We start from the raw sequence: 25507 nt of genomic DNA, 5'->3' as shown, positions 1-25507 counted from the left end.
TATGGATTTCACATGACTGGGAATAAAGATATGCATCTGTTGGTCACAGATACCTTTAAAAAAAGGAAGGGGCGTGGATCAGAAACCAGTCAGTATCTGGTGGGACACCATTTGCCTCATGCAGTGCGACATCTCCTTTGCATAGAGTTGATCAGGCTGTTGATTGTGGCCTGTGGAATGTTGTCCCACTCCTCTTCAATGGCTGTGCGAAGTTGCTGGATATAGGCGGGAACTGGAACACGTCGATCCAGATCATCCCAACATGCTCAAAGGGTGACACGTCAGGTGAGTATTCAGGCCATGGAATAACGGACATTTTCAGCTTCTAGGAATTGTGTAGAGATCCTTGCGACATTACCATGCTGAAACATGAGGTGATGGCGGCGGATGAATGAAACAACAATGGGCCTCAGGATCTCATGTTGTCTCTGTGCATTCAGATTGCAATCGATAAAATGCAATTGTGTTTGCTGTCTGTAGCTAATTCCTGCCCCCATGGGCTCCAGAATGGCGCAACGGTCTAAGGCACTGCATCTCAGTGCATGAGGCGTCACTACAGTCCCTGGTTCGAATCCAGTCTGTATCACATCCGACCGTGATTGGGAGTCCCTTAGGGCAGTGCACAATTGGCCCAGCTTCGTCCGGGTTTGGCCGGTGTAGGCCGCCATTGTAAATAAGCATTTGTTCATAACTGACTTGCCTAGTTAAATAAAAGGTGAAATAAAAAATATACCATAACTCCACCACCACCACGGGGCATTCTGTTCACAACGTTGGCATCAGCAAACTCCTCGCCCACACGACACCATACATGCTGTCTGCCAGCCACCTGGTACAAACCGGGATTCATCCATGAAGAGCACACTTCACCAGCGTGCCAGTGGCCATTGAAGGTGTGCCTTTGCCCACTGATGTCGGTTACGACGCCGAATTGCAGTCAGGTCAAGATTTGATTCGATTTTTATTTTGATCTCTTTTAGTCCCCATTTGGACTAATCTTCCAAGAGTCCTTAAACATTAAAATACAATTTATAATGCGAACACATTTTCACATATAACACACTATTACAAACATACATAATATACTAACATAATGACCCAATAAATACTCAATCTAAAAAAATATTGATTCTTCATCTACTATAGTCCCACAACATTTCTATGCATTATATTTCAATCGTTTTAAAATAATGTTTAAATGTATATATTGAAAAGGTTTCTGGTTTGCTCAGTTAATTTATTCAATTTCTTTATTGCTCTAAATCGAAATGTTATTTTGCCTATTTCTCTTTTCTGTCTGGATAACGCATAGATGGTGGACAATCTATTCCTAGTATTTACGGAATGTCTGTCTCTTACCAACTGAATACCATTGTGAATAGAACTTGGCCGTTTTAAATGATGTATATTATGAAATAAAATAAGCATGTTTTTTTCAATTATCTTGTCGATTGATGACCAACCAAGAACATTGCGCATGACTGCAACAGAAGAACCATATCTCCACCTTAAAACAATCCTTGCTGCTTTGTTCTGTGCAATCTGCAAACCTCCTAACTTCACTTGATGATGCATTTCCCCAGACCACAGAACAGTAGGTCACCTGTCTCTCAATTAATGCTTGTGTTATTTGCTGAAGAATTTTTCCTGGTAAATATTTAGCTATCCTTTTGATTATGCATGCTGTTTCATTTTTTTTTTTTTACATAGATGAGTTATTTGAGACGACCATGATAAGCAGTTGTCTAGCTGCACTCCCAATAGTTTGGTTTCTGCCACTTCTTCAATTAGTACTCCTCCCATACTTAATTGTATCCCATGCCGTTTTGGCCTTTTCCTGGTGGAACAGACCAACATAACGTTGGTTTTCTTGGTGTTTAAAACAAGTTTGTTTTGGCAAACCCACTCCCTGATATTCTCCGAGACCCTGGTGAGGACGACGAGCACGCAGATGAGCTTCCCTGAGACGGTTTCTGACAGTTTGTGAAGACATTCTTTGATTGTGGAAACCCACAGTTACATCAGCTGTCTGAGTGGCTGGTCTCAGACAATCTCGCAGGCGAAGAAGCCGGTTGTGGAGGTCCTGGGCTGGCATTGTTACACTTGGTCTTCGGTTGTGAGGCCGGTTGGATGCGCTGCCAAATTCTGTAAAATGACGTTGGCGCCGCATATGGTAGAGAAATGTACATTTAATTCTCTTCCAACACCTCTCGTGGACATCCCTTTAGTCAGCATGCCAATTGCACGCTCCCTCAAAACTTGAGACATCTGTGGCATTGTGTTGTGTGACAAAACTACACATTTTAGAGTGGCCTTTTATTGTCCACATGATGCACCTGTGTAATGATCACGCTGTTAAATCAGCTTCTTCATATGCCACACTTGTCAAGCGGATGGATTATCTTGGCAACGGAGAAATGCTCAATAACAGGGATGTAACAAAAAAAAAATTGTGAACAAAATGAGAGAGAAATAAGCTTTTTGTGTGTATGGAACATTTCTAGGACCTTTTATTTCATCTTACATTTTTTGTTCAATGTATATTGATATCGGACTTCATGTATAGATTTTTTTATTTATTTACTTTTATTTCCATGACCGAACAAAACGTATCATGCTCTCTCTCGTCTCTGGTCTCTCCTATCATTGCTATGCAGACGACACACAATTAATCTTCTCCTTTCCCCCTTCTGATAACCAGGCGGCGAATCGCATCTCTGCATGTCTGGCAGACATATCAGTGTGGATGACGGATCACCACCTCAAGCTGAACCTCGGCAAGACGGAGCTGCTCTTCCTCCCGGGGAAGGACTGCCCGTTCCATGATCTCGCCATCACGGTTGACAACTCCCTTGTGTCCTCCTCCCAGAGTGCTAAGAACCTTGGCGTGATCCTGGACAACACCCTGTCGTTCTCCACTAACATCAAGGCGGTGACCCGATCCTGTAGGTTCATGCTCTACAACATTCGCAGAGTACGACCCTGCCTCACACAGGAAGCGACGCAGGTCCTAATCCAGGCACTTGTCATCTCCCGTCTGGATTACTGCAACTCGCTGTTGGCTGGGCTCCCTGCCTGTGCCATTAAACCCCTACAACTCATCCAGAACGCCGCAGCCCGTCTGGTGTTCAACCTTCCCAAGTTCTCTCACGTCACCCCGCTCCTCCGCTCTCTCCACTGGCTTCCAGTTGAAGCTCGCATCCGCTACAAGACCATGGTGCTTGCCTACGGAGCTGTGAGGGGAACGGCACCTCCATACCTTCAGGCTCTGATCAGGCCCTACACCCAAACAAGGGCACTGCGTTCATCCACCTCTGGCCTGCTCGCCTCCCTACCTCTGAGGAAGCACAGTTCCCGCTCAGCCCAGTCCAAACTGTTCGCTGCTCTGGCACCCCAATGATGGAACAAGCTCCCTCACGACGCCAGGACAGCGGAGTCAATCACCACCTTCCGGAGACACCTGAAACCCCACCTCTAAGGAATACCAGGGATAGGATAAAGTAATCCTTCTAACCCCCCCCCCCCCTCCTTAAAAGATTTAGATGCACTTTTGTAAAGTGGTTGTTCCACTGGATATCATAAGGTGAATGCACCAATTTGTAAGTCGCTCTGGATAAGAGCGTCTGCTAAATGACTTAAATGTAAATGTAAATGTCTCTCTGCAGCAGACATACAGCGATCAATATGTTTGTAACATCAAATCGCAATAAAACTGCAGTATCGAATCGCAATACATATAGAAATTGTGAGAATCGCAATACATATCACATCGGCACCTAAGTATCGTGATAATATCATGTCGTGAGGTCTCTGGCGATTCCCAGCCCTAATAGCTAATCATTCTAAACATAAGGTATAACTAGAAGGACCCTCTAAGACCATGCTTAAGGACTCCTCCAGTGTAATTGGATGAAGTCAATCTCTTTATTGCGTAACCCACTGACACAAATTCCCCATGAGCATCGTCCTCACAGCATGCGTCTCGATACGATACCTGAGAACAGGGTCAGAACTACATTCCGTCTGCAGTTGAAGGAGGAAGACGGGGTAAACCTGATAAGCCCTTACGACCTGACAGCAATCAATTACTCCGATTTCAAAACGGCCTGCTTAACACATTCCTCATGCTTGACACATTTAAACTGCTGCTAAGCTCTCCAGAGACCGTGCTGCAAAACACACGGGCTACCCCTTAAGTCCATCGAAGCCCGTCTCCACACTACGCAGTAACATCAGCGGTGTTAATGAGCTACTTGAAGTGTGTTCCTTGTCAGAGGATTTAAAAATTAAAAAAAGATAAATGGATGCATGTTTAGAACGTCTAGACAACATGCAACTCAAATAGCGAGCAAGAGGAAGTAAGACACATGTGACTATGCCCCCAATAGAGTTAACGCGTCTCTATTCGTGGATCTGATTAGATCATTATTTGATCTATTGTGAATCCCATGAAAGCATATAACAGGACCATTTGCCACAATGATTGCTAGACTTTTCAGGCTATTTCCCACCGGGCTAAGACTAAGTATGTCAGCTTTGTAAGAAGACTGAACTGGAGATCATGTGGGCTATAGTTATAGTCTTCAAAAAAATCCTTCTCAATTTCTCTTTTCCTTCATTCACTATTTCCACATCCTTATGACCTGGAAATCCACGTCAACAAATGTCAGTACTGTTTAACAAAGGAAAGAAGTGTGTTCTCCCTCTGTTCTCACTCGCCTGCTTCCACAAACCATATGGACACTGTCCTATAACACATCATCAGTGACTCCTTATCAGAGGCTGAAGCAGAACTAAAATAGCCTCCTTGTAACATTTTCTTCTATTCTTAATGTCTTTGTCTCTTCTCCTCCCCTCTCTCCTTTCCATGATCCTTCCTTCTGAGGGTAGGGGCCTCTCTCTCTAGCAAAGCGGCAAACCACGTGTTGGGGATTGTAAAGGGTGAAAGGTTGTTTAAAGGTCCTGACTTGTGACCCGTAGTAGGTCCTAACCCAAACAGCCAGGTTCTGACACATGACCCAAACGTATAGCTGTCCACAGAAATGGTCCCAAATGAATGAATTACCTCGGTTCAGATCGATTACAGTAGACACATGAGCTACTGATGTTGCACTTCCTGTTGCTTCAGAGAGGACAAATAAATAAGCATGTTTCTGACACCATAGCACCTTGTTAGATATCAGTAGGCCTTAGAGTCTGTCGACGTCAAGGAGAGATTTCTCCCTGAGAGGAGAGGGAGAATTGGGGGGGGCTGATCCAGGTAGCCCCCACCAGCTCTAGCTCATTAAAATTCCACTGAGTTAAAGAGGCGGGAGACCCCCGACAGAATGCTCTCCGTTTTGCGCCATCACAGCCGACAGGCAGCATGTGTTTACTCGGGGCCACAGAGATAAACACACTTAAACAACAGGAAAGCAAAACACACACACAGAGAGAGACAGAGACACAAAACGAGGACTAGAATGGAATTCCTACTCATTGTTGCGCTCAGCAATGGAATCTCGCAAAGGTAGAGCACAACAAAATGTTTTACAGCCCTCTGATCAAGACGAAGGTCATTAGTGGTCAGAACATTGCTTTGCACGCTGCTGCAAGTAAAGACGTACTCCGATACGACTGAATATGTCCATATTTGGTTATATCAACGCACTGAACTGGGCTCTTAAATTGAGTCTCGCATTTGATTACCTCATTTAACTAGGATAGTATGTAACAGCTCATTAGCTAATGTACCATAACGTCGGGAGTACTGCACGTGCTCTCAGCAGCGGGGAGGCATGTCATGTGTCTCGTTTTAATGACATCACTGCCGGGCACATCTTGTGTCAGCGCTGACTTCACTTCCCGACACGGACCTTAAATCCGTCAGGACAGCGTTTGCTGAGATGACTGTTATCTCAGCCCTCAAACCCAATCTCTACCCAAAGGCTCATCTTAGATTAGCATCCACCAGCAACACATCAAAGACCCCTCTGTTCATTCGCAAACAAACAGTGATACAGTATCATGCTCTTCCTTCTTGTCGTTTCTCATTATTTCATATGCATCAAAGAAAATATTGTGTGAACTAAGTATGAGCGCTAAGGTGAACTCGGCGGTGACTCAGTTAGCGAGGATGGCGCTGTGGTAAGTGCCATTGTGACTGATTGATCTGAGTCACATCTCCCTCTGTAATCACCAGCCAACAGTCTGTGGACCCAGGTCTCAGCGGAACAACGCACACATCTAAACTCCATCACACGGGTCTCAGTGGCCTGGCTCAGATTAGCCCAAACTTCACCTCTGGAAATCCTTCATCTTTCATCTGGTGTTTTGAAGGCTTTCAGGGAAGGCAGGAGGGAAACAGAGCAGCTAATTAGGTTTAAAAATAACCTCTCAGGGAGAGAGAGAGACATGTAACGTTCTCGTCCTGTTCTGCTCTGCTCGGAGGGTGCAAGGCCTCGAAGTCTCACTGGCCCTAGCCACCTGTGGGTTACAAGCCGAAAAGATAATTGCCAGGTTTGCTCTATCTCCGCGCTATTAGGGAAACTAATTCGAAAGAACAGCAGACAGCATACCGGAGCTAGATGTGCATGACAGATTAGGGGGAAGTCTGGGATTTGACGTTGGCGTTGTCTCTCGGTGTGTCATGACCATGGGGACACGCTGTGTGACCGTTATGTTGCTATGATGAGAATGAGTCTTACGCCCTCTCAGAGAGCAGAGGAGATGATCAGAGTTTCCTAATCAAGCTTCGACTCTTCCGCTGGCCATGGAAACACTCACTCACTCTTACTAAATCAATCCTTGACTGTTAAATCGCTGCAGTCTTTACCTCCTACATGTCCTCACTCCTTCGAAGCTATGTTCTGGCAAAGTGCATCCCATGCTGTACCCTACCCAGGTAGTGTTTCGCCGACTTGCAATACTGCATATTGAAACACGAGTGCTTCATTTATGCCATGGCGTTACGTTGCAACACTCAGCGACAGGGTATGCAAGGGTTGGAAACAACAAACTAGTCTTTGATTAGTGTGTGGACCGTACATCAAGGTCAGACCAAAAGCAGACCAGGCTGTACTGTATAGACAGAGGCTCTGTCCTAAAGACATAGATCAATCCCCCATACAGTAACCAATACATACACACATACATAACATTACATACATGGGACGCAGATACCAGTACTACAGCTGCCTGAGAGGGACAAGTGCATGGAAACTAACCCGCTCACACACAGCCCAGTCATTATTGGCATGTGGTGGAAACTCACACCTGTTGGTGCTGCTATTAAGTAAGCATCCAGGAATCAGAAATCAGCCACCGAACATTTACAGGCTCCACAGCATTATGATCAACGCACTTCAGCGGTTTAATGAGACGTTGGTCTGTGCCTTACCTCCGGCCGAACAGTTTGAGGCCAGTGAAGGGTTTGCTTTGCCTTCGGCCCGTGTCCGGGTGCTCCCCGTCAGGTAAGAGGGCGGAGGGCAGGTCTGAGTTGGAAGAGGAGGCGGAGGTGGTCTTGACGGCATTCTGTCCGTCCCACAGGGAGCCCGGGTTTGAGTCGGACCCCGCCAGCCCAGGTCCTGCCCCCTGGTCACACTGTTCCTCCATGGCAGTCTCTCCGTCAGCCACTAACGCAGGTCCACTCCAGAGTAGGGGCTCAAAGTGCTCCAGGAGTCACAAAGTCCTCATGGCTGTGGCCGCAGCAAAAAATGGCAACAACAGTTAAAAACCCATGTGAAAGAGTAAACAGTCTACCGGAGCTCTACCAGGCTCACCTCAGTCGCTCCCACCTTCCTTAGACCAAACAAGATAACAGAGAAGAGAAAAGTCAGAGAGAGATGCTCAGGCTCCCAGGTCCTGATTAGCCTCCATGTGGAGTAAGCGTCCCATTCTGCCAGAGGGAGAGGTAATCCTTTGAGCTATGTCCTGTATTCCTCTTTGTCTCTCCCCTCTGTTGATCCCCCTTCTCTTTCCCTCAAGTTCCAACAGCACACGTCCTGCTGCAGATTTCAATCCCGGAGTCCTTGATCCATTGGCTTCAAGCAGAGGTTGTTTCTTAGGATTTGTTGTGTCCTTCATTCCTTTTTTCCTCCCCTCTCCTCTGATCCTTCTCTCACTTCACACCCTCCCCTCCTTTGAGAACCTCTGTCTCCCGTTTCCCTGATCCTCTGCTGTCCGTACTGCTCTCCCTGCTGCTCACGCTCAATTATGCACTCACACAGCTCCCTCTCTCAGGACTGCAACAGTCCAGGAAGTGTCAAATCCAGAGGAGGCACTCATAGGACCCCAAGATTAGGTGCCTATTCAGCTGCCTGCTTGTTTTTCCTGTCTTTCAGTGTGTAGCTGGTTTCTCTCTCTCTCTCTCTCTCTCCTCTCTCTATCTCTCTCTCTCTCTCTCTCTCTCTCTCTCTCTCCTCTCCTCTCTCTCTCTTCTCTCTCTCTCTCTCTCTCTCTCTCTCTCTCTCTCTCTCTCTCTCTCTCTCTCTCTCTCTCTCTCTCTCTCTCTCTCTCTCTCTCTCTCTCTCTCTCTCTCTCTCTCTCTCTCTCTCTCTCTCCTCTCTCTCTCTCTCTCTCTCTCTCTCTACTCTCTCTCTCTCTCTCTCTCTCTCTCTCTCCTCTCTCTCTCTCTCTCTCTCCCTCTCTCTCTCTCTCTCCTCTCTCTCTCTCTCCTCTCTCTCTCCTCTCTCCTCTCTCTCTCTCCTCTCTCCTCTCTCAAAAAAAGATAAGGCCTTGAAGTACTTATAACCTACTAATTTTAAATGCAGATAGCATGTCTGGTTTAAAAGCACAGGTGACCATTGTCACTCTACAAATTAAACACTTCAGGATATTTCATGTCTTTCAAACTTTATCCACTAGAGGGGATTGTAGATCATCTCCACCCATGGACAAACAAGCTTTGGCAATGACAACGACCATAGGTGCTGGCAAGAAATCCCAAACAGAACTGGGACCATGCTAAGATGTGACAAGGTGTGTGTGTGTGTGTGTGGGGGGGGGTATCACCAATTTTATGATAGGATATGTCCCTACATATGTCATCTTGTTTCCTAGAGGATCTTGTATAAAAATGTCCCATATTTTGTTGAATACGAAGGTCATGCTGCTAATCAATGTTCCGTATTAGAACACTCCGAGCTCTCTCGTACTATTCCAATCCAAATCAGCATGAAATAAACTACACTCTGCCATACCCAAATCTTTCAATAGGCCTCGCTCATTACATTCCAGTTGCAGCCAAGTTACCATGACCTGCTGAAGCAGAACAAGCAGCAGACTAGATCAGCCACCTTGTGAGCAGAACAAATCTGATAATCAGACCATCACCAAAAGGACCAGCAATTTCCAACATAGTTCATGGAAGAAAATAACACATAGCCCTAAAAACATGGCTGTGTGTAGCCTCCATTATTTTGGTCTAACACACCTCTCCTATTAGAAAGTGTCTCTTTCGGTCACCTTTGAAGGCCATTGATGAAAGCCGAAACGTCAAGCTTTTAATAGTTGCTTACATTTTTTTAACGTGTGTTTTTAAAATGGTGAGCGAGCGCTGCGCCTTTTCATTTCAATGATCTTCCTGTCACACCCTCATCTCCATGGTCACGAATAAACCATCCACTTTGTCTGAGGCAGACTTCCGTCTCTCAGATTGGCAATTGCTTTTACCCATCAGCCTGACTCGGTCTCATCAGGCGTCTCAGCGTCCTGTGGCGCTGCAAGCTGGGTCCTGATCGAAGGCCAGCGATCACATTAACCTCCCACCGAGTCCAACACTTGCTGTTATGTGACAACTTCTTCAGTGGCAGAGAGGACCAGAGAGACACAACACCTTACTGAACACCACAGGTGCAAGTCTTAAATAAAGTGGTACATTGCAAGTGGTGGGTAAGTATACTGTACGGCAGCTGAAAGAACATTATGCAGAATAAGTAACTGGGTGGGATATGTAATGCGTGAGGCGAGACCGCACTTTGAGGGTGAAACTATAGCAGTAGAGAAATCTGCCGAGTCGGAGTAATACAGCCGAAAATCCCTGAGACTTTCTAATGAGGAGCAGAAACACAGCTGCTTCCTACCTGGGCACATTAAGGCAACGCTTCACATAGAAAGGACATTTTCCTAGAACAACCCAGAGCCTCCTAGTCCTGCAGAAGAACACTATAAAGAGAACTTAGAAAAACAGATTCATTCCTCATTTATTGATCCCCTCGTGGAGGAGGGGAAACGAGACGATGACCGATTTCGGTTTGAAGAGTGAAACTTATGTTTCCTCAACCAGCCAAACCTACAGAACTGGTATTCTATAAAGCTTGGAGGTTGTAAATCTGGATATGCAGGTACATTCCCACATATTCCTTGGGGTTCTTACAACGATTAAGACTTGTACAAACTGTCTACTGCGAATGCAAATGTCCTAAACGCAGTCGATAACACCCGAAGACAGCGCTTCAGTGCAGTTACAGCAGCCGTCTGTGATTCATCTGCCAGTAGAACAGAACTGAGATGGATGGACGCCCAGAAAAATCTGGTTCCTTGGTAGAAAAACACGGTAAACTTGCTAGGACAACGCTTCATTTAATTCACTGTAGTCTAATCCCGAGAGCAGATAGAGATACTATGGCTTTTTCACTAAAGTCAGTTGTTCTGTGATTATTTCTCCGTAGTGTACTCACTGTACTGACAATACAGAAACATCCCCTCAAGGTAAACCTGGACCTCTGCCAAGAACGGGTGTTCTGTGTGTGGGCAACCGTCAGCAGCTAGGCCTTTATTTCTCTCTCCTCTCACCTATCCAAATGAGAGTGGTGCCGTCGAAACTGAAGCACACTCAGCAGTGGGGTTGGAGAGTGTTTTCTTTCCCCCTCCCTCCCTCCCTTCCTCCCTTCTGGTTTCATTTCAGGCAGCATGGGATAGGGTGATCATACAGTATAACTGACATGTTCTTATACACAGTAGGCCAGCAGGTATCTTTAGGACAGGGGCTTGAGACCATTAGGTGTGATATTAAAGTTTCCCCAAATGCTAGGGCGGTCTGACACTACAGGTACATCTCTATTATAAGAAACCTGGAAGAATGACTGATCAATCTGCCATGGTTCAGTGACAGCAGTGCAAACCAGATGGGCTCTCCTGTCACTCACTGACATTGTAGATTTATTTAGTAATAATCAAATGTTATTTGTCAAATGCGCCGAATACAACAGGTGCAGACCTTACAGTGAAATGCTTACTTTACAAGCCCTTAACCAACAATGCAGTTAAGAAAAATAAGTGTTAAGTAAAAAATAGATGAGTAAAAAAAATTCTTAAAAAGATAATCAAAGAGCAGCAGTAAAAAAAAAACAGGGTTTTATATACAGGGTAACCGGTACAGAGTCAATGTGTGGGGGCACCGGTTAGTCGAGGTAATTGAGGTAATATGTACAGTTGAAGTCGGAAGTTTACATACACCTTAGCCAAATACATTTAAACTAAGTACTTAAAATACTTATTTTCCACCATAATTTGCAAATAAATTCATAAAAAATCCTACAATGTGATTTTCTGGATTTTGTTTCTCATTTTGTCTGTCATAGTTGACGTGTACCTTTGATGAAAATTACAGGCCTCATCTTTTTAAGTGGGAGAACTTGCACAATTGGTGGCTGACTAAATACTTTTTTGCCCCACTGTATGTACAGTCACTGTGGGGACGACGTCATCGATGAAGCCAGTGACTGATGTGGTGTACTCCTCAATGCCATCGGAAGAATGCCGGAAGATATTCCAGTCTGTGCTAGAAAAACAGTCCTGTAGCTTAGTATCTGCTTCATCTGACCACTTTTTGACCACTAGGAACGCCACCTCTGGATGAGCGTTTTCCTGTTTGCTTATGGCCATATACAGCTATATATGAGTGCGGTCTTAGTGCCAGCATTAGTTTGTGGTGGTAAATAGACAGCTACAAAGAATATAGATAAACTCTTGGTAAATAGTGTGGTCTACAGCTTATCATGAGACACTCTACCTCAGGCGAGCAAAACCTAGAGACTTCCTTAAATTTTGCGCACCAGCTGTTGTTTACAAATATACATAGACCGCCACCCCTTGTCTTACCAGAGGCTGCTGTTCTATCCTGCCGAAAAAGGGTAAAACCCGCCAACTGTATGTTATTCATGTCGTCTTCAGCCATGACTTGGTGAAACATAAGATATTACAGTTTTTAATGTCCCGTTGGTAGGAACTATTCATGCCCGTAGTTCGTCTATTTTATTATCCAATGATTACCATTGGTCCTATTAGCCAACGTACAAAGGCAGACTACACACTCGCCGTCGGATCCTTTCAAGGCACCCAGACATACATCTCCGATATCTCTGTCTCTTTCTACTGCGAATGACGGGGATTTGGGCCTTGTCGGGTGTCTGGAGTGAGTAAATCCTTCGCGTCCAACTCGTTAAAGAAAAAAAAGAAATCTTCTTCCAGTACGGAGTGAGTAACCGCTGTCCTGATATGTAGAAGCTCTTTTCGGTCATAAGAGACGGTGGCAGAAACATTATGTACAGAATAAGTTACAAATAACTCGAAAAAAACACAATTGGTTAGGGGACCGTAAAATGGCAGCCATCTCCTTCGGCGCCATTATCATAGCTAGACCTATAGAATAACTGCTGCACTAGATGCGATGCACTGCACTGAATGCTGCTAGACTACATCTACATTCAGAGCAGAATTTCAGCCAGAGGTGTGCCAACAGTCAAAGGTCAATTATCAGTTGCCGGGTAACATCAATAATAACATTTAACATAATCCACATGATCAGAGAACACACTCTCTCCTTCTCTTCTGTCTATCACTTCCCCCACACATTATTTACATTACAAATAAAACGTGTTGAACATCACATCACCTTTTTGTTCAACAGTAAAGCGTTGGAGAGGGCAGCACTCCGAAAAACAAAATGCTCTCTTAGCAGCTATGGAAAGGTGCAGAGGCAGCGAGAAGGAAATGGAAGGCCACATTGGCAGACCAGTTTGTCTCAGTTTACGAACGCCCACAACCATTATCTTGTGGTGAACCTTACATCACTCTGAAGCCCATTGGTAGTGCCTACTTTGGTGGTCCATATACATTTAGTCTTCTAGTCGTCTTTTGCCTCGATATTTCTCAGTCTCAATTTCTCTTCCTGAGGAAGCTGAGCTGTAACTCAACTGGAGTGGTACAAAGCGGTACTCCGCTCCCCAGACATATCTCACTTTTAACACAGGAAATGAGAGGCCAGTCAGTGAGTCCAAATTGAGTTGCTCAGTCTCTTCCTTTGCTCGTCGTTATTTGCACCCTGTCAAATTCTCACCCAGACACACTTTCACCCTCTTCACATATGCTGCTGCTACTCTGTTTATTATCTATTCTGATTTCCTAGTCACTTTTAACCCTACCTACATGTACATTTGACATAATTTACCTCTACCTCGTACCGCTGCACATTGACTCGGTACTGATACCGCTTGTATATAGCCTCGTTATTGTTATTTTATGATGTTACCATTTCCTTTTTTAATTTAGCAACTTTCTTACTCTGCATTGTTGGTGAAGGGCTCGTACGTAAGCATTCCACAGTAAAGTCTGCACTCGTTGTATCCGGCGCATATGACAGATACAATTTGATTTGATTGAATGGTGCATTGATTGCTTAGGCGCGTCATGACAACCGGACATCCTTTCATTGTCAGCTGTCATTTCCTTTTCAATTGTAGGAATCCACTTTTTCTCATGTTAGTTTGTTTCCGTGTGCATGTCTGTATCTGTGTGTGTGTGTGTGTGTGTGTGTGTGTGTGTGTGTGTGTGTGTGTGTGTGTGTTTCTGTGTGTGTTTCTGTGTGTGCATGTGCACGTGGGGGTGCAGGTGTCTTTGTGTAGCCTATCATTCAATTCCTTGGTTAAGGTAACTATGTGTCCTCATAAAATGGGAGAGGAAACATAATTATCCAACAACTGTGGAGAGAGAAGAGTGGCCCTTCTCAGCTGTTGCAGAGAGCTGCAGTATTTTTCCTTTATTAGCTGCCTGGTCTGCCATATGTGACAACGGCTTCAAATGAAATCCCAAGTTCAAGAACAACGGAGGCACTCCGAAAAGTTTAAAAAAATTAAATACAAAACGATGTCACCTCATTTCATATTTGGCCAGGCAGGCTAACGCGGTTTCGGCAGTTATGCCTTCACCAGAGCCACCATTACACAACTGATGAAGGCATAACTGTGGAAATGCAGGAGTCTACACCCGGCCAAAAATAAAAAGGTGAAATGAGGTGACATCGTTCTGTCTGTTTTGTAAAAGCTTTTTGAAGTGCCGCCGTTTCCCAGTGTTCTTGATTTCATTTGAAACTGCAGTATTTTATTTGCAAACTTGATAATGGGAAGAGATATCCCGATAGAAGGGATATTGGATTCACCAGATCCAGGTAGGATTGCTGAAGAAGAGGTAAATCTAAACAAATTGTGTGAAGTGTTCATTTTCACATAGCATTGCTCTCCTTGACTTCACATGTCAGCGAATTGAAAACAAAAACATACAAAATTTACCGCCCGACATTTTAAACCACACATAATAAAGCGTTATTTAAAATATCATTGATGAGGTAAAGTCTGGGAGCGGCTGGCCTGAATACTCTCACATACCAACCTATCTAGTCCACAGCAAACAAAGCTCTGGCCTGAGTTAAGTCATTCATGATGAGGTTGAGAGTTGCATACCAGCTGCTCCCCAATGTTCTCTAATAACTTTTGTTTCCCAACCCTGGACAAGCATACCTGCTTCAACTTGTCAACTAATCCTCAAGCCCTCAATGAGTTGAATGAGGTATATGTCAAGAGCTACAACGAAACGGTGTACTGTTGGGGGTTCTCGAGGACCAGGGTTGGGAAGCACTGCCATAGAGCAGGTATTGATTTTGAGATGAACGGACAACGGCCTGTTTAACCTCCGTAGAGAGGAAAATACTTAAATATTATTACAGTATTAACTGGTCCTTTAGGACTGCAGACACTTCCTGGAAAACCAGATTACTTGACTGTGAGAAATAATACATGACTCCCACAGACAGGGCAGTCTTTGTAGAATCAGACAATTCAGAGCCCTGGCAGAGTAAAATAGGCCACCGGGACCTTTCAGTGTTGTGCATTGAGTTGTGAGAGAGTCACGGTCAGAGAACAACAACCCGTCGTGGTCAGAGATACGTGACAGTACACCGTTTCGTTGTAGCTCTTGACATATACCTCATTCAACTCATTGAGGGCTTGAGGATTAGTTGACAAGTTGAATCAGGTATGCTTGTCCAGGGTTGGGAGACACTGCTCTGTGTCTAGCCCACACCTATTTTTCAGACACAGTTCTTTTGTTGTTTAAATAGAAATGTACCATGTTAGTAATTGTGTGCAGCATAATAATCAAAAGTAACTTGGTAAATGCGGGTAATTACAAATAAGTCTGGAGAGGAGGGTTTACGATCAGCATCCATTAGTGTCAGTGGTCGATGGGGAGTCCAGACGAGACAGTTCGTTCCCTTCATCAGAGGGGCTGTAGCCCTTGCATCTCCCTCAAACTACAAACAACCTTAACCAGAGTGTCAATAGAGCCATAAGGACCTACCGTATAGGCGTACGACCCAGAGACAGAGGACCTAAAAATGAGCTGAAATTAGCCCTGTCTGTTTGTTCAGTGTAAATACAGCCTTTTTAAAATCAGATTTTGTGTCAACACTGAGTGTCCCAATGTCAATGAGAGGATGACAATTTCCTTAATCTTTATAACATGCAAAGACTCAGGAAAGGAGTACAAAGGGTATTATCCATTTTCCTGAGAGGCCTGGTGGCTTTAATGTCATTATGCATTTCAATATGACGTGTGGTGCCCGTCGTCGTGCAGGCTTTACAGAGGGAGGCACCGCTGGTGCTGGCTCATTTCAGTAAGGATGGATCTGGTCCGGTATTGGATGCGTATCATCTACGTAGGTCAACACTGTCTCCACAGAATACAATATATCATATCATTGATTAAACAATCTCATGGGTTTTCATCACTGAATCATCTGCAGGGCCGGTTGCAGCAGTTGGGTGTAAAAAAAAAGTTGGTCTTAAATGTTAGGTCGGGCGTAGCTACGGGATGAGAATTTATATCTGTTGCGCCAACCAAAAATAAGATTAGTCGGTTTAAGACCGGCGTAAGCAATGCACGTTCACGAGATTTGATGCTTCATTATTATGGTTGCTAGGCAGTGCCCGTTACTAGGCTGTTACCTTCCTCGTGGCAGTTCTAAAAACTTTGCGAGGGATGCCCCATCACTTCGCAAAACCCACCACTATGATGCATGTTTTCTTAACCACAATTGGATGGATCTTTCAATAATTATTGTGGGAATGAATATCACAGAATTATGAAAATAACGTAGACTAATGCCATTGCAGGCATTTATCATATTGCTGCTTATTGAAACTCCCAAAGTCATCCAACCGTTTTAAAAAAACTTTAAAGCAATATCCATGAGTAGTCATTTCAGCACCGTTACGATTGGGACAGCGTTATGGCTCTGCTTTGAGACAAGGGTGGGGACATCTTGATAAATCAATCGTGAGATTTTTGTTTTGATATTTGGTTACAATTTGGCTGGGAAAGCATTAGCCAAAATTGAGGTGAGTGGTCATGATGATAATCTTTCGTCTAGTTTGCTCATCTACCAGCATTATCAGAACATTTTGCTAGCATGTTATGTAGCCTAGCATAACAGGTGGATTTTTTTTGCTCCTCTCGAGTAGTAGCCTAGGCTATATCCTGACAGAGATTCACTGAAACAAAATCACATTGATTGATTATCAGAAATCAAGGAACGTCTGACAATCAATTAATGCGATTTTGTTTCACCGAATCTCCGTCGGGATATTCGGTTATTTGATCTCTGGCTGGGCAGATAAGTGGGAGGTGGCAGCTCATCTATTAGTTTGTTAATATCTAAATCAGACACATTTGGCATGCTATAATGTAGCATAAGTCAAGTGTATTCTTTTGCTATTGACTCACGCATAGGCCACTCGATAAGCCTGCGGATGTTGTGCTATATGAACACGAAACTCACATCCTTTTGAAAATATAGATTTATATTACTGTCTGTGCACATCCTTTTGAAAATATAGATTTATATTACTGTCTGTGCATATCATGAAAGAAGACAATCGCAGGTGTAGTTCATAGAACAGGTGGTGCAACAGGTATAATGTTTTGGTAGGGCATAAAGCACTTTTTACATCAGATGTAGAGTTGCAACCCACTTGTGGAACAGGCTTGATGTGTTGGTGATCTGAACTAAAGCACAGGATAAGCTCAACCTTATCCTGAACACCAGAAACAACATTCTGCGATGAAATGGAATTAAAAATCTCTACCTTAATCCGTTGCTCCCATTTCTCCTCAAATAAATCCTAAACAATCCGCACAGTTTATTTGCATATACAGTAATAGATCACCAAAGCTCTCCTCCAACAGACAATATAGAATGCCACAGGTTCCCTATATTTAGTTTCAAATTGAAGGGATGAACTTGTAACCTCTCGGTCATCCTTTACCCTTACTTACACTGCAAGGCACCATTTATTTACAAGGTTAATCCCATTGAGATGAAACAGGTTTCTTTCCATTTGTCTGGTGGCCTTGAAACTAGGCCTAATTCATCCTAGTATAAAGATTGTGATAAAACTTGGGAGGGACTTCAAATTTGCTGCCATTCGTGGATGTGTTCATTTTGTCACTTTTCGATTTCCGACCGTTTTAAATCTGCTGGATAGAAGAGCATGCACCTGTCTGAGTCTGTGAGCCTGCTTCAAATAACAAACTATAACAATCCAGTATTCAGACAGCGGAATGCCTGGCGGTCCAAATGATCAGGACTGTTACTATAAATCAGGGGTTGGAACTGAGATTATTTTCCAATCGTTTCGTTCTGAACAGAACCATCATTTTTGTTTGTTCCATTCCACTGTTCCGACCAGCAAAATAAAGTTCTGAACCGGTTCGAACCCCCAAAAAAGTAATGGTTTATATCATTCCTTTCTAAATCTCCGAAATACACTGCTCAAAAAAATAAAGGGAACACTTAAACAACACAATGTAACTCCAAGTCAATCACGCTTCTGTGAAATCAAACTGTCCACTTAGGAAGCAACACTGATTGACAATACATTTCACATGCTGTTGTGCAAATGGAATAGACAACAGGTGGAAATTATAGGCAATTAGCAAGACACCCCCAATAAAGGAGTGGTTCTGCAGGTGGTAACCACAGACCACTTCTCAGTTCCTATGCTTCCTGGCTGATGTTTTGGTCACTTTTGAATGCTGCCGGTGCTTTCACTCTAGTGGTAGCATGAGACGGAGTCTACAACCCACACAAGTGGCTCAGGTAGTGCAGCTCATCCAGGATGGCACATCAATGCGAGCTATGGCAAGAAGGTTTGCTGTGTCTGTCAGCGTAGTGTCCAGAGCATGGAGGCGCTACCAGGAGACAGGCCAGTACATCAGGAGACGTGGAGGAGGCCGTAGGAGCGCAACAACACAGCAGCAGGACCGCTACCTCCGCCTTTGTGCAAGGAGGAGCAGGAGAAGCACTGTCAGAGCCCTGCAAAATGACCTCCAGCAGGCCACAAATGTGCATGTGTCTGCTCAAACGGTCAGAAACAGACTCCATGAGGGTGGTATGAGGGCCCGACGTCCACAGGTGGGGGTTGTGCTTACAGCCCAACACCGTGCAGGACGTTTGGCATTTGCCAGAGAACACCAAGATTGGCAAATTCTCCACTGGCGCCCTGTGCTCTTCACAGATGAAAGCAGGTTCACACTGAGCACGTGACAGAGTCTGGAGACGCCGTGGAGAACATTCTGCTGCCTGCAACATCCTCCAGCATGACCGGTTTGGCGGTGGGTCAGTCATGGTGTGGGGTGGCATTTCTTTGGGGGGCCGCACAGCCCTCCATGTGCTCGCCAGAGGTAGCCTGACTGCCATTAGGTACCGAGATGAGGTCCTCAGACCCCTTGTGAGACCATATGCTGGTGCGGTTGGCCCTGGGTTCCTCCTAATGCAAAACAATGCTAGACCTCATGTGGCTGGAGTGTGTCAGCAGTTCCTGCAAGAGGAAGGCATTGATGCTATGGACTGGCCCACCCGTTCCCCAGACCTGAATCCAATTGAGCACATCTGGGACATCATGTCTCGCTCCATCCACCAACGCCACGTTGCACCACAGACTGTCCAGGAGTTGGCGGATGCTTTAGTCCAGGTCTGGGAGGAGATCCCTCAGGAGACCATCCGCCACCTCATCAGGAGCATGCCCAGGCGTTGTAGGGAGGTCATACAGGCACGTGGAGGCCACACACACACTATTGAGCCTCATTTTGACTTGTTTTAAGGACATTACATCAAAGTTGGATCAGCCTGTAGTGTGGTTTTCCACTTTAATTTTGAGTGTGACTCCAAATCCAGACCTCAATGGGTTGATAAATTGGATTTCCATTGATTATTTTTGTGTGATTTTGTTGTCAGCACATTCAACTATGTAAAGAAAAAAGTATTTAATAAGATTATTTCTTTCATTCAGATCTAGGATGTGTTGTTTAAGTGTTCCCTTTATTTTTTTGAGCAGTAATTAATATATATATTTTAACATTTGGCTCGACATTAAATTACTTCACCATGCTATGGAGTGGCCAAGCTATACAGTTGATTACATGCATTGGACAGACAAGTGTAGGGTACGAGATGCGACTGAAATTTTGCGTGTGGGAGAGAGCGAGAGAGGGTGGAGGAGGAGGCTTGGCTTGAAGCACTGGGCATCTTGTTATGACATGCATTATATGAATTAGGCCCACAGAACTATACCTACGCAGGAGAAGCTTCTATGAAGGAACTTTTAATGTCTTTGAACTTCCGAGAGTTGGCTTAACGTTGGACCAGAGCTAGTTAGCTAACAAGCTTATGTGTGCAGAGCAGCACTAGAATTAAAATAAAACACATCTTTTTGGAGTTAATGAATCTGTGAAATGTGCTAACTAGCATTAACAAAAGTTAATACATTCTTCTCTAAAAAATCTCTCTAATTTCTTTATCCCACTTGTAACATCAGTAAACTACAGTAGCCTATGCTTCGGTGGGGGATGGGCAGGTATATAGCCTACACACGCATTGGCAAAGATTTTCAGCTGGCAGGCAGACACTAGAATATGTTTCCAGGTGACAGAGTGAGGACTTTGCATAGGCGCTTTTTTTTTGGGGGGGGGGGGGGGGGGGGGACTGGGACTGGGAAAAAATGCCAGGAACATAAAAGAGCGTTATTAACCAGCTCCCATGCTTTTAAAAATAACGGTTCCGGAACAGTATAGATCACTTCATTCTCGGTTCTTATTCTGTTCCTCTAAAATAATGTATTTTCTGATTTTCAGTTATGTTCCCTGAACCAGTTCCAACCCCTGTAATAAATCTGGACAGCATTGAAAGCGGTTCCCTTAGTTACATAGTATAATAATAGGACAGACCTAGTGACAAATCATTCACCTTAGGTTGAGCAATACAGTGAGCTCATGTGAGAGAAAATTACAGACATACAATGCAAATAGTCCAGGTAACCATTTGGTTAGTCTTATGGCTTGGGGGTAAAAACTGTTGAGAAGCCTTTTTGTCCTAGACTTGGCACTCCGGTACCGCTTGCCATGCGGTAGTAGAGAGAACTGTCTATGACTGGGGTGGCTGGGGTCTTTGACAATTTTTAGGGCCTTCCTCTGACACCGCCTGGTGTAGAGGTCCTGTATGGCAGGCAGCTTTGCCCCAGTGATGTACTGGGCCATACGCACTACCCTCTGAAGTGCCTTGCGGTCGGAGGCCGAGCAATTGCCGTACCAGCCAGTGATGCAACCGGTCAGGACGCTCTCGTTGTTGCAGCTGTAGAACCTTTTGAGGATCTCAGGACCCATGCCAAATCTTTTTAGTTTCCTGAGGGGGAATAGGCTTTGTCATGCCCTCTTCACGACTGTCTTGGTGTGTTTGGACCATTCTAATTTATTGTTGATGTGGACACCAAGGAACTTGAAGCTCTCAACCTGCTCCACTACAGCCCCGTCAGTGAGAATGGAGGCGTACTCGGTCCTCCTTTTCCTGTAGTCCACAATCATCTCCTTAGTCTTGGTTACGTTGAGGGATAGGTTGTTATTCTGGCACCACCTGGCCAGGTCTCTGACCTCCTCCCTATAAGCTGTCTCGTCGGTGATCAGGCATACCACTGTTGTGTCGTCTGCAAACTTAATGATGGTGTTGGAGTCGTGCCTGGCCATGCAGTCGTGGGTGAACAGGGAATACAGGAGGGGACTAAGCACGCACCCCTGGGGAGTTCCAGTGTTGAGGATCAGTGTGGCAGATGTGTTGCTACCTACCCTCACCACCTGGGGGCGGCCCGTCAGAAAGTCCAGGATCCAGTTGCAGAGGGAGGTGTTTAGTCCCAGGTTCCTTAGCTTAGTGATGAGCTTTGAGGGTACTATGGTGTTGAACGCTGAGCTGTAGTCAATAAATAGCATTCTCACATAGGTGTTCCTTTTGTCCAGGTGGGAACGGGCAGTGTGGAGTGCAATAGAGATTGCATCATCTGTGGATCTGTTTGGGCGGTATGCAAATTGGAGTGAGTCTAGGGTTTCTGGGATAATGGTGTTGATGTGAGCCATTACCAGCCTTTTCATGGCTACGGACGTGATTGCTACGGGTCTGTAGTCATTTAGGCAGGTTGCCTTTGTGTTCTTGGGCACAGGGACTATGGTGATCTGCTTGAAACATGGTCTGCTTGAAACATTTTATTTTTTACTTTTGTTTATTTAGTAAATATTTTCTTAACTCTATTTCTTGAACTGCATTGTTGGTTAAGGGATTGCAAGTAAGCATTTCACTATTTGACGCATGTGACAAATAAAATTGTATTGTATTTGATTTGATTTAAAATATCATACCCACCCAAAAATGCTAACCTCTACTGTTATTGTAATAATGAGAAGTTAGCATGTCTTGGGGGTTTGATATTTGTGTGTCTGTAACGTTCTCATTACTTATCCGTAATCATGGTAGCATCCACATTAATGTAGAAACATATTCTATTCTTATTTACAATAAAAGCGACTCCAAAATCAAAACACATTATTTCCCATTCATTTCTATTGGACACAAAATAATGTGAAACACAACCAAAAGAAACAGCAAATGCATCTAACAAATGTGTAGAGTCTCAAGCTTGATGTAATCATTGAGTGCTATGAATATGGGACCAAATACTTAACTTTTAACTACTTTAATACACAAGTGAATTTCTCCCAATACTTTTGGTCCCCTAAAATGGGGGGACTACGTAGAAAAATTGCTGTGATTTCTAAACGGTTCACCAGATATGGATGAAAATACCCTCAAATTAAAGCTGACAGTCTGCACGTTAACCTCGTAGTCTTTGCATCATTTCAAATCCAAAGTGCTGGGGTACAGATTCAAAACAACAGAGGTCACTGTATATTGTGTATTTACCACAAATTTCAGCTTTTCACAAAATCTACAATACTAATTTAATCAAAAACAAAAAAGGTAGTTATCATTACTATGCAATTATACAACAGCTTTGGTGAATACTCGATTCTGATAGGAGACTGGGGGGGGCACATCATTTATTTTAGAATGGATGCGCATAACATTCCACAATAACTTATCTCCTTCACTGTCATCATTGTCCCCCTGCTGCAGGTGCTGTTTGGTCTTTAATAACATCTGAATCACACATGAGACCACTACCCCGGGCCTTGTTGTTTGAGTCACTATATTGACGCACTTAGTCACAGACACCGAGGAAAGCGATGGGTAATCTGTGTTTATGTAGCCAGACTGACATGGCCTCAGCCTCACTGATTGCCAGGCCAGCCTTAACCATCCAGCCAGTGGATGCAGCCAGCCCAGGGCTCTGCTCACTAAGCCCCTTTCGTAAGGGCCTCTTATTTACAATGCAAACAAAAAACAAAAAAAAAACACTCCTGATCCCTTGCCGCTGCCGCCGCTGCTGCTTCTCCTTCCGTTACATAAGAGCCACAAACAACATCACAGCATCCGCTGGCAGTGACAGACTCTCAATAACCAACACCCAGGGACCAGAGTCACCTCATTCTACACAGCCTGCACAGAAAAAGAATCCCTCGAATCCTTACGTAAAATGAAAAAAGATGGAATGTGAGTCAGTCAGGGGGCACAGACAATTGTGCCATCCTCTACAATCAAGCTTCAAACAGTTGGGATTGTGGGGGGAAAAAAAACGACACTACCGGTCTCATTGCAAACCAAACATTTTGTTTGAAGTGGTCTACTGGATGTTATACAATGACGGATTATACGCTTATAGTGTATATCGGTCAAAATCCTCCTGTACACCAAATCCTGTACTGTAGCTTTGGTGAACTAACACTCTCACATTACATTACTTACTGCCACTGACTTTGCTGATAGCTACTTTGAGGGAAAATGTACTTACGATGACTGAGATGTCGTCGTCCCACCTAGCTATTTTAAGATGAACGCACTAACTATAAGTCGCTCTGGAAAAGAGTGTATGCTAAATGCCTAACATGTAGAAATGTAACAGAGTGTGGTAGTAATGTCTGTGTGAATGTTTAATAAAACATGTCCAAGGGTCATGGGTAAGGGGTCATGGTCAAAGGTCATTCTGTGAATCACTGCCTCATGACCAAAAGACAAGTTGCTTGCTCTGTCATGTCCTTCACTCGCACAGCACACTGAGTTGCAACAAACAGGGTCAGGAAACAGTCAATAGCCTGCGTGCAGCCAACCAAATTTACAATACTACAAACCGGCTGAAATAGCCCAGATTCTAATAAGCGGCAAGATTTGCAGTCCTAAAACCCTAGTCTGAGATTATGAAGGATAGCGTATTTAATCCAAAAACTCAGCAATTAATGGGGTGAGGTCTATGTTATGACTGAGGAGGACACAGAAGTATGTTTTCTTGATATCCCCATTCATGACATGAATGACCATGTATTTACTATACTCCATAGGACATCAGCAGGTAGTAAAAGAATGATACCCATCAGTGTGGTAAGTGAACATTATGATGGCCTTGCTGACAGATGTGATAGTGCTTTTGCTATAAGATGCTATAGTGGATAATGTAGCCTAACGATAACTTTAATGTAGGCCTATCTATTAGATGAAGAACCATATTAAAAATGGAGTGTCAGCTCACATGAACACATGTTGTCTTGTCTACAAATAGGCCACAGTAGCTGCCACACTAAGAGGTGCATAATCAGGTGAGATAGTGACGGCTGCAGGTGATGTTTACTTTTACACGTTGCAATTGCGAAAACTTCAGACATTTGGTAGCCAGTTGAAGTAGTTATATGAAATATCGTGCGGGTTTGGGATAGGAAGTGGGGATAAATTCAAAATGTACTACCTGTATGAAACCTGCTTTCTAATAGTGAGGAAGCAGGTATCCGCTGACAATGCCCCCGCACCTTCCAACCGCGCGGACACTTTTCCTGGACAATTTCCCGTCTTGAAGACTGGACAAGGTGATACCATTTCGGGCAGGAAAACGTCCTCCTCCTCAGCCAGTTCTTCCAAGGTTGGTGGCACCAGTATCGCCGTGGGTGAATCCGTAGAGCTATGGACGATATGGACGATACGGGTTATACCGTCCCCGGTATCCGGTGCCTCAGCCATCGACACCGTGCTGTGTAGTAACTGTGGAGCGCGGCAACCTAAAAAAAGTAGCTTGTTTCCAACACTGGAAGTCCAAAGCAAAACTATGACTCGTCTTGTAATGCGACAAATACAGATACTGACTTTGTTAAGCAGAATATACCTGGTTGTTGTCGCCAGTATTCACGCGAAGAAGGAAATCCTGTAGGTTTACAGGGTCGTCACTAGTTACCACAGACACAAAATCCTAAACCCCGCCTATTTTTATTTTCTTCTTAAACCTAACCTTAACCACACTTCTAAGCGTATGCTTAACCCTACCTTTAAATGAAGAACAAAAAGCAATTTTTTGTTAAATCATGATTTTTTACAATATAGCCAATTATGACTTTGCGGTTGTGATAACTAGTAGAAACCGGTTTTACAGCTGTGCTGCACTCTGATCTCTGCGTTTAACCACACGTGGGGTCGTGAATAACGTTAGAGTGATCAACAAAAGTGGAATATGCGGTTCGCCTTCAAAATATATGTCCCCGATTGAAACTAATGCAAAGAGATGAAAATAGTGGAATCATGACACAATTGTACAAAATAATGTTGTGTTGTTGTATAAATGATACAAAAGACAAAAAAAAAAGATTTCAGTTGAAATCTCAGTGTGGATGTATAGTCAATAGACTGACTGGGAAGGTGATTTCCCCCAGTTAAAGCCCTGCAATAAGAGATTTGATGCTAGCTGTGTTCTGTGAGTGTCACTGAGTAGGCTGATAC

The 25507-nt window shown here is 44.2% G+C and overlaps 1 protein-coding gene across 2 annotated transcripts in view; it reads right to left on the bottom strand.

Moving 5' to 3' along the window:
• The window catches only part of LOC115167527 (diacylglycerol kinase zeta), a 120535-nt gene extending 95586 nt beyond the window's left edge, over positions 1-24949 (bottom strand). The window contains exon 1 of one of the 2 annotated variants that reach the window (XM_029722016.1): positions 24489-24949. In XM_029722016.1, the coding sequence (XP_029577876.1) occupies positions 24489-24757 (269 nt within the window). In that variant the 5' untranslated portion in view covers positions 24758-24949. Of the gene's footprint in view, positions 1-7378; positions 8288-24488 lie in introns of those variants that run through there. The other variant, XM_029722017.1, reaches the window with a different exon arrangement.
• Between the last annotated feature and the right edge of the window lie 558 nt (positions 24950-25507).

The sequence above is a fragment of the Salmo trutta genome, chromosome 29 (genome assembly GCF_901001165.1).
Source record: "Salmo trutta chromosome 29, fSalTru1.1, whole genome shotgun sequence".
Taxonomy (NCBI): domain Eukaryota; kingdom Metazoa; phylum Chordata; class Actinopteri; order Salmoniformes; family Salmonidae; genus Salmo; species Salmo trutta.
Note: the sequence above shows the minus strand (reverse complement) of the source record. Positions and strands in the feature narration are given on the sequence as shown.